The sequence below is a fragment of the Penaeus chinensis genome, chromosome 20, assembly GCF_019202785.1.
Source record: "Penaeus chinensis breed Huanghai No. 1 chromosome 20, ASM1920278v2, whole genome shotgun sequence".
In the NCBI taxonomy this organism is placed as follows: Eukaryota; Metazoa; Arthropoda; class Malacostraca; order Decapoda; family Penaeidae; genus Penaeus; species Penaeus chinensis.
In genome coordinates, this window is record NC_061838.1 from 8,130,491 (window position 1) to 8,140,490 (window position 10,000).

The 10,000-nt window shown below is 39.8% G+C and overlaps 1 protein-coding gene across 1 annotated transcript in view; it reads right to left on the reverse strand.

Annotated features, from left to right (window-relative positions):
- Positions 1–5,633: 5,633 nt before the first annotated feature.
- LOC125036131 (NADH dehydrogenase [ubiquinone] 1 beta subcomplex subunit 2, mitochondrial-like) overlaps positions 5,634–10,000 on the reverse strand; it is a 6,236-nt gene continuing 1,869 nt past the window's right edge. Inside the window, exons 2-3 of the mRNA XM_047628554.1 lie at positions 6,489–6,612; positions 5,634–5,795 (exon numbers count right to left, since the gene is read on the reverse strand). Coding sequence (XP_047484510.1) covers positions 5,721–5,795; positions 6,489–6,612 — 199 coding nt within the window. The 3' untranslated portion in view covers positions 5,634–5,720. The remainder of the gene's footprint in view (positions 5,796–6,488; positions 6,613–10,000) is intronic.

The window sequence follows — 10,000 nt, forward strand, 5'->3', positions numbered from 1 at the left end:
GTTCTTTATTAGAACAAAATATCTTAGATTTCGATGGTCATATGGCATTAAAGAATAGTATATTAGTGAAAGGAATAGAAAAAGGGGGAATAAATGGGGTAGGATAGGGTTTGATAGATGGTGAAGCATTAAGGACAAAGGGTGACTACCTCAAATCGAGAGTATTTATGCGTCTGAAGGAGAACAGGCTGTTAATTGAAAAGGTGGGGGATTTCATGAGGATGTTCGAGAGGCTGAGGAGTTGAGGAAGAGACAAGTAAGGAGAAGAGATTCAGTAAAATGGGGACAGGATAGTTGGATATGTGGGACTGAAAGAGGAGTATTGTATGTGGAGCATAGAGGTGGGTTGGAGTGACATGAGGTATAAATGTGCGAGTCAGGTGAATTGGAGATGGAAGGTTTTATGGTTTGAAGTTTATTGTTGGTCAGACCTGACCAGAAAGATTGCCAACAGTTATAGAGGAAAGTTTTGAAATGGGGGTAGTAGTCGGTGGCTGGAATGTGTGAAAAGCAGGGTTGGCAAGTTGTGGACAAGGCAGCAGATCGTACCAAGACATCTGCTTGTTCATTGCTGGGGATCCCAACATGACTATGTATCCAGCAAAACTTCTTTACTTTTTGTCGTCTACACAGATAAAACAACTGATTCTGTCTCTGATGGACTATAGGGTTAGCAGGGTGTATGGCTTGGGATTCATAATCAATTAAAATATAAATCCAGAACTGAGATGCCCATAAAATACACTGAATAGTACCACGCTCTGATTAACAGGTCAGCCTAGAGACTCACAAAACAGATATTTCACCAGTTTCCAATATTGTGTGTGTAAAGGGCCGACATGTTTGTTAAGGGTCATGCCCAAGTTCAGCACATAAAGGGTTGTGGGCTATGGAGCACCAGTGCTGAGCAAGGTGTCCAAAATGCCAAGATTTCTGACTTTGATAGGGAAAGGTTCAATATGGTTGGACAGCGCAAGATTCTCCACCAACATAAACTTTATGGGGGAGGTCATGTCTATGGAAGGTAATTATGGCAATATTGGTGTAAGACTCTAGTGGCCTCTAGGGGATAGTGTAGCACTGTACTGATACTGCATCTAGTCAATGAAGCAGCAGGTCATTTTCACAGTCTAACCAATCCTTGTCATAGACAGGGTAAACAGCTGGGGAGATGGTTAATGGTTAATGGTTAAAAGCAAAATAAATGTGCTAGACATCTAAGGTCATATAGCACTATAGTTAATGTTAGTGAAGGATGGTTGGGTTAGTGATTAGTTGTTAAAGCTGGGTTAAGGAATTGGTGAGTGAATGGGTTAGGGTCGGATGAGGTAATGTAAAGGGGTTAGATCAAGTGAAGGATATATATGCGTTTGAGGAAGGAAAACAGGTTGTCAAAGCAGAAAGTGTGAGATTCTGTAAGGATGTCTGATAAGTTGGGATGTCTATGTAGGGAGGACGTGGGCATGACAATAGAATATGTGGGACTGAAAGAGGAACATTCGGAAACCGCGAATGTTCCAATGAAGGATAGTTATACTTTCGTTGATTTACTGGCAAAGATTGCAGTGCGTGTTGGAGAATTTGAAGGGGAAGGTGCTAGAGGGTGGGATAAAGAATGAGGTTGGGGAGGTGGTGTTGTATCAGGAGGGGTGTCGGGAGATAGAGGGTCTGGGGAAGAGGGTACTTGTGACATAAGGGTTTCACGTGTGTATCCAGGAGGGAGTGGGAGGGATAGAGGGGATAGAGGGGATAGTGGGAGGGTTAATATAGGTGGGGCTGGAGTCAGGGGGAATGGGTTTTGTTGGGATGGGGTAGGAGGATTGGGTGTAGGGAGAATATTAGGAGGATTGGGTGTAGGGAGAATATGAGTAGGAGGAGGATGGATATAGGCAGTCACTTTGAGTATGGAGGGAGCGGGAGTTGTAGAATTTGAAGGTGGATGAGTATTAGTTTGGGACTCGATTATGTAGTTCTGGATATCTTCAAGAGTTTCTGTTGTGGAGTTGGTTGGGGAGTTTTGTGAGATGACGGTTTTCTTGTGAGGGGGGGAAGAGAAGTCTGATGTCTGAAAAATAGGGGCAAAGGAAGGTGGAGGTGATTGTGAGGTAGGGGAAGAGGGGGTGGAACGTTTATTCTGTCTGCTGCGGGTAGTGCGGGGAGGGAGAGGGGGAGGTGTTGGGGCTGTAGTAGAGATTGGGGTGTCTGGATTTAGGATAGCAAAAGAATTTGATTGGGTAGAGATTGGAGTGTCTGGGTTTAGGATGGCAAAAGAATTTGACAGGGGAAGGTAGGAGGTAGAAGAGGGGAATTTAGATGGAGGGGGTTGGGCTTAGGAGAGGGTGTAGGAGCTTGGGAGGTAGGGGGATTGGCTGAGTGAGCGACATTACTGGAGTAGGGGGTAAGATAAAAGCCTCGTCTACGTGCTTCCTGTCTGGCTTCACGTAGAGTGAGTCCAAGTCTGAATCTGAGAGTTGCTATCTCAGACCCAAACTTGTAGGTGGGGCAGCCTTTATAAAATACATTATGGGGGCCGCCACAGTTTGCTCATGTGCGTGATTGTGCAGAGCAGTTTGATCGAGTATGGCCAGGTTGGGCACATAGCGGGCATCTGGCTGCGGAATTACAGTGTTTGGCTGGGTGTCCTAAACGCCAACAATTTTGGCACTGACGAGGAGGAGGTTGGTAGGTCGGACAGGTAGGGATTCCCCACCTATGTAAACATTAAAGGGAAGGTCATGTCTACGGAAAGTAATTTTGGCAATGTTGATGGATTTCTTACGATTTCCTCTGGGAGGAATGGAGTAGCATTGTACATATGTTGCATCATAGTCTGTGAGACAAGCGAGTAAGTCCTCTCCACAATCTGACCATTCTTTGTCATAGATTGGGCAATCTGTTGGGGAGATAGAGACAGTTCCGGTGCAAGTATTGAGGGTTGGATGAGGTTCTGTAGGGATGGGATTACCACATAGATCAGTTAGTTTTGTTAATGCTATAGCTTGGTTTTCAGTTGTTAAAGTGACGAGACGGGAGTGGTCGGGTCGGCTGCGGAAAGAGACTTTGCCTACTTGTTTTTGGAGGCATTGTTGGAAGAGGAGGGTGTTTTGAGAGTAAGGAGCTGCGGGAGGGATCACGAAAAATCGGTCCTATTTGGCTGGGCTAAATAGGGTATTTAGGATTCTTGTAGAGGTGGGGGTAGTAGAAGTGCGGGGACGTGTGGAGGAGGGAGTAGTGTTGAGGGGGGTAGTGTTATGGGGAGGTGGGCAATAAGGTTGTAAGGTAGTAATAAGGGGAGATGGGGTGGTTGATGAAGAAGGTTGTGGGAGTAAAGGTGTTGAAGTTGAGCATGTTGGGAGAGTAGAAATGTCTCCTGGGGGTTGGTTGTTGATTAGGGTTGATACTGTACTAGTATGCATTGATGATGGGGGAGTTGTTGCAGTGTTCGGAGCCGTGGTCAAAGGAGAGCTGGGATTGGGGCTATTTGATAAAGGGGCAAGCCTCATTGCCCCTAAGATTGGGGTTATGTCTTCATTATTGGCCATGATAAGCCTGGAGTATGTTTGGGAAAAAAATAGTCCACCCCTCAGGGTCCCCTTAAGGGGTAAGGGCCAGGTATGGCAGGGGAATACCGTGCCCATGGTTCCCTCAGGTCGTTCAGGACTGACATAAAGTCAGCCTTTCGTCCTTTCAGCACGGCTCTCACACCTTAGGAGGTGGATAGTAGAAGGGATTGGTGAAGAAACTGAAACGAAAAGTATGAGTGGGAAAAAAGACTGCAAAATTAGTTGAGTCGATGGCTGAGTCCCAAGGTTGAGGAGTTCCCCATCATTGGTCTCAGTCTTCGTCTCCTAAGCCCCCCCACGACAACAACGGGCAAAGGATTGGGGGGGGGAGCTGGGAGATGGAAATGGTTTTAGTACAAGTATTAACCCATTTGCCCCAGATTTATGTTCTGCCCCCCATAGTTTTGGTGAATTTTGTTACGTACAGATGGCTCCACATGTGCTCAGCCGGCAAGGAGTCTATGAGTAGGCCCTAGTTACCGATCCTGATTTCCTCATTCCTTGAATTGGCGGGAAAATTAACACCATTGCTATTGATACTGTTACTATTGTTATTGATGTTATGATTATTAATTTGTCATTAAAATATTTTAGACAGTGAAATGATACAAAAGACCATTTCTTAAAGTGAAAGATAAGGGTAAACAGGTGAGATAGGTAGTTTCTAATAACTGGCTATTTGGTGATTAAGAACTTTTAGAGCCATCTATGTGTAAATACAATAAATAACCATGTATTACAGTGGGCATGGCATGTATTCTTGCCACATGGGTCGAATGGGTTAAAGGAACAGTGAGGCAGGGCAGGAATAGGTTTGCCAGTGAGGCCAGTCAAGGTAGAAAATGCATGAGCTTGCTACTCTGATATAACTGTGACAAGGCATGAACAATTGGAATGTCTTTGGGAGGAACTTTGCCTACTTGTTTTTGGAGACTGTTGAGAGAAAAGAAGCAAAAAAAAAAATCCCACTTAACTGGGCTACAAAGAATACTCAAAAGATTTGTAAAGGTGGCAGTAGATGAAGGGCAAGGATGGGAGGAAGGAGTGGTGCTGAGTGAGGTGAACAGTAAGGATGCAGAACTGTGATAAGGAAGAGAGGTGTTGAAAATGAAGACTGGAAAATGAGATGATGGAGTGAAAGATGTTGGAAAAGAAGGAATGTTTTCTGAAGGTTGGGTATTGACCTGGCTAAGTGCTTTGGAATGAACTGAGGTGACAGCAGGTACTGAGGAGGGGCAAGTAGTAGAAGTTCAGAAATGTGATCAAAGGAGAGCCAGGGGTCAAGCAACCAGAAAAGTTAATGGGACTAGTTGATAAAGGGGCAAGCCTCAATGCCCCTAAAAAGGGTACAAAATCACTACTGGCCATGGTAAGCCTGGAATTTCTGGGGAAGAGATTTTCACCTCTCAGGGTTCCTACGAGGGGCAAGGGATAGATAACTAAACAGGAATACCGTGCGAAAGGCTCTCTCAGGCCATTTAGGACTGACCGAAAGCCAGCCTTTTATCATGAATAGGGAAGAGAAAAAGACTGGGGAGATCCCCAACATTAACCTTAGTCTTGGTCGCCTAAGCCCCCCACCCTCCATGACAACAACAGACATGGAATAGGGGGGTTCCCTTTCAGAACTGACATTGAACCGTGTCACTGTCACTGCTCTCAAGCGACAGGATTCAGTATAGTTCACTTTCTAATTATTTGAAATAAGTTTTCTTCCTAGTCCATTAAACATGTTCTATTTACAATACTGTAATAGAAAACACAATACAGTCGAGGGTATATGGTCACATTGGTTGCCCTTTTGAAGGATAATTATTGAAGTGTGACCAATGACATCTACATGTACATGCCTCCCTGCCAAAACATTTTTTTTTCTTATGCACTATATACATAAGCATTCAAACACATGGCATGAACAGCTACACAAGAATTGTAACAAATATTTGAATTACCCATACTGAGGTCTATACAATTATGGATATATATATGATATGATATCTACCATCTTACTAAATTTCCATATTCCCTTGGATCTTAATATTACAGGAAAAACTTAATGAAACAAGGACAAAAATTACATAATATATATATTTACATTTTCACAAAAGACCTGTCATTAGCTAAACTTTAGTGAAATTGACACCTTATAATTAATTTTTAATCCTCGTCATCGGCAGGGATTCCGAGCTCTTCGTTGGACCACTTTGATGGATCTGGATATGGAAATTCACCCTGTAATGAAAAAAGTTATCATATAAAATTTTTCCAACAACTTTACAGTTTTACATTTATTATTAGTATTATTTATATTATTAATATCATCATCAGTGATGGGCAGTATTGAAATACATATCAATCTATATTTTCGTATTGGTATCAGTATCACCTTAGCTACTTGATATAATTTTATTGGTACTGCTTAGGTGTTTTTCTCAAAATGTAAAAAAAATGATACGTTGATACATTTCTCTGTTACTCACCCTCACTCACTCTCTCTTCCCACCCCCTCCCTCCCTTCCCTAACCCTTTATCTATCGATCTATCGATCTGTGTGTGTGTGTGTGTGTGTGTGTGTGTGTGTGTGTGTGTGTGTGTGTGTGTGTGTGTGTGTGTGTGTGTGTGTGTGTGTGTGTGTGTGTGTGTGTGTGTTTGTGTGTGTTTGTGTGTGTGTGTGTTTGTGTGTGTGTGTTTGTGTGTGTGTGTTTGTGTGTGTGTGTGTGTGTGTGTGTGTGTGTGTGTGTGTGTGTGTGTGTGTGTGTGTGTGTGTGTGTGTGTGTGTGTGTGTGTGTGTGTGACTGCATATATATATATGTGTGTATATACACATACACACACAAAAACACACACAAAAACACACACACATACACGCACACACACAGCTGTATGGATATTGTGAATCAATGCAAAATTTCCATATGTACTTACAGTAATATGCTCTGGTTCAGTCATAAGATGGTACAAGATCCACCACCACATCACCGCACCAACCATTTCTGCCTTAAATAGCGTAAATTTGCTTGGTTTTGCCGGTGAAGCACGATATGCCCATCTGAAAGATGAAATTATCATTATCATCAAATATTTATACCAGTTTAAAATAGTTATGTCACTTTCTGACATTCTTGTTCTTAAAATGTAAAAATAAGAAGCTTAGTCATTGTTACAATATAGCTTGCAATACTCTTGCATATATTGACATTAAGCATCTGCCAAATAGTTTGTTTTGAAAATAATCATCTGTCGGAATTTATTATGCATATATTTCTTTGTTTTCAGAGTTGTAGCTTGACCACCTGCCTCGGACTCTTTCTTTTACATTAGAGTAAAGCGCACAACTTTACTGCCAAACTACAACTATTAAATCTATTTCATCTGTATACAATATTCTTCACACAAGTGCCACAGAAAATACTTGACAAAAGCACAAACCCAGATAACTTTTTCCCATATTGTAATTACTTTAGACAAAGCTCCTTGCTGATAAGAAATATTATGTTGCATTTCCCCTCGTCCTCTCCAAAATGGACACTTCTCCAAATTTCAAAAGGGTGATAATCAGGCCAATATATCTGGCTGACTTCTAATGATTTTGTTAGTTTTATTTCAGTATACCAAATGATTTAGAAATAAAAAATACATACATTGTTCTCCTCAAATTATTGTCAGAACAATGGCTACTACTGGTATTTTATATAAACTGCTACTGTACTTATAGGTCAAAACATGATACCATCTCCCTCAAGTGTATCTCCTCACTTCTGAAATTTTCTCATTTCCCTTAACCCATTTGCAATGGGGAAAATTACAAAAAAAAAAAAAAAAAAAAAAAAAATGGGGAATATGCTATGCTCATTTCTTATATTTTTTGGGGGGTGAAATTTCTCTACACATAGATGGCTCTTGAAATGGCGGGAAAATATATTTTTTACTAGTCTATGAATATCGATGGTGTTATTTTTATTATAAATATTATAATTACTATAATATTATAACCAATAGTAATAGCAAAATAAGATAACGTAAAATATTTTCTTAAATCAAAGAAAAGGGTGAACGGCGAGACAGGTAGTACTCGTAATTGACTCATTGGTGATTTAGTACAAGTGTAGCCATCTATGAATAAAAACAATTAAACAAGTAAACAGATAAGTGACATGCAAATGGGTTAACTGACAAAAGAATACAATGCCTAATTCCTATGATCATATGCAGATATCCCAGAACTTTTTCAGCTCACAATTGCCATAACAACTGCCTAACCAAGAATGTAATGCTACTTCATCCCAAATGTGGCAACACAAATCATTATAATATATGCAAAAATAGGTTTGAATTTTTTCTTAAAATTTCATAAATATATATAAACAGGGATTGTTCCTTTGGAATTCAGTTATATATTTTTAATGAATGTATCAATAGAAGTTCTTATATAAGGGTGCATCTTTTAGGTCAGTAATATGATACCTAGCATGATATTTGTTATTAAACAAGTTTGCATTTTATCTAACAATATATAGTAAAACTTTACCTACACAGATATGAAATACACAACAAAAATAAGATCTTATGTTTTCCTGTAATTCAAATAAAGTGGACCTTTATTTTTGCTACAATCAATCTTTGTTAAAGTTATACCCCTACCCTCAAACAATACAGAGATTGTATTAAATCAGGAATTTTGGAATTGTGAGAATAAAAAAATGATAAATGTGGTCTAGCAATCACTGACATATCATCAATGCTCTTGCAGAGGCCAATAAACCTCCTCCATATACGTTCAAGTAAAATGAAAATGGAGATTAATTCCTTATTTGGATAAACTTGTTATAAGTGTACATACCACACAGAAAGGGAGTCCATTCATGCCATCGCATATATATGCAAACTACATGTCAGTAAGCGAGTTAAATAACCGAGGTTAAGTAATTCAAACAATATCAACCTGTCACCAGCCACTAAACTAATCAAAAGTCCTAAGAAATGGACACAATTCCAAATCACTTGCATGTACAGGCCTACCACATTCATATGTTGAAAGTATATCATCTATTTTGAAACATTCTTAGTGAAATGATACTAACTTAGATTGTTATTAGAAAAACATTATGCAGCAAATATTGCATAAAAGAAATAGAAAAGCAATCATGTGTTTATGGACAAGATTGTAGACAAATTCTATTCAACAATCTATGTTGCTGTGACTGGGCATTGCCCAAGAAAATTTCCTTTCCACCTTGATATGCAAGACAGAACTGAAACTCGGGAGCAATGAGTTGACTTAGGTTGTGAGAAGCACTTGTCATGATCTTTTTCCTTTATTTATAGCATTACCATTTGTGTCTGCAGCTTATTTCTTATACAGACTACTGCAACCGTTTGTCCTCTATGAGAATATGCCCTTGCTTAGTGCATTCATACCATAAAGATTACCCCACAAAGCCATCCAACTTTGCAATTATTTTCTGTTCCAAATATCTGATCTGTAATATGCATAAATCTGTTGAGGTTTTCCATTACAAACGACCAGTTGAGAATGTAAGCTAAATTATTGTTCTTCCTTTACAAAGTGACCTTCAGGGCATTCCTGGGAATCAACTAACATATGAACCAATATACTTCCTAACCCACCCGACTGATATATTTCCCTATCTAAGACTCTGCTTCCAAAGCCCACCCAACTTCCATAAACCTAGTCTACCCTGCTGTGAATATGTGGAGGATTCTTTGTTTTCCATTGTGGGGGTTCAGGGGTTGTAGCCCCTCAAGTTTATTATTCATATTTTACCTTGCAATGTCCCTGGTACCTTTCATGCCCTCCCTTGTTATTGGGCCCCAGAATGTGGGGGTTTGGAGGGTTTTCGCAGGAAATGTCCTACATACAGTATATGGGTAGCAGGGAATGACAGGAATTCCTTGATACTACTATTGTTGTGATTGGTCATGCAAAGGTATTCTAAACAATTAACACAAATACACATTAATTTACGCCAAAAAGGAAGGAAAATTTTCTGTGCATGACAATCAGGATTACAATAAATTTTTTTTTTAAAAAGTGTATGAAGTGGTTACCTTCACAAAAACTAAGACTTTTCATTTATGGCAAAAGGTGAGCATATCAAAAATAAAACAGCTACAGTACAGAGAAGAGAGAAGATCAACCCAACAAGTCTCCATCATGTTTACTTGTGAGGACCAAAACATATGTGATGCATAACTCATTAATGCAATCTATCAAGTAGTCCATGTATTACTGTGTGTTTGTGGGAATTATTATTTTGTAATTACCAGCATCTGTTTGTCTGAATTCATTTATTTAATGCATTCTTTTAGTTTAAATATATTTCTTTTCTGTGTTTTGGTAATTATTTATGCCATACTGTACAGTAACTTTCTGCACATGTGAGTAGCCACCGGGAGATTCAACAGGCTGTGTGACA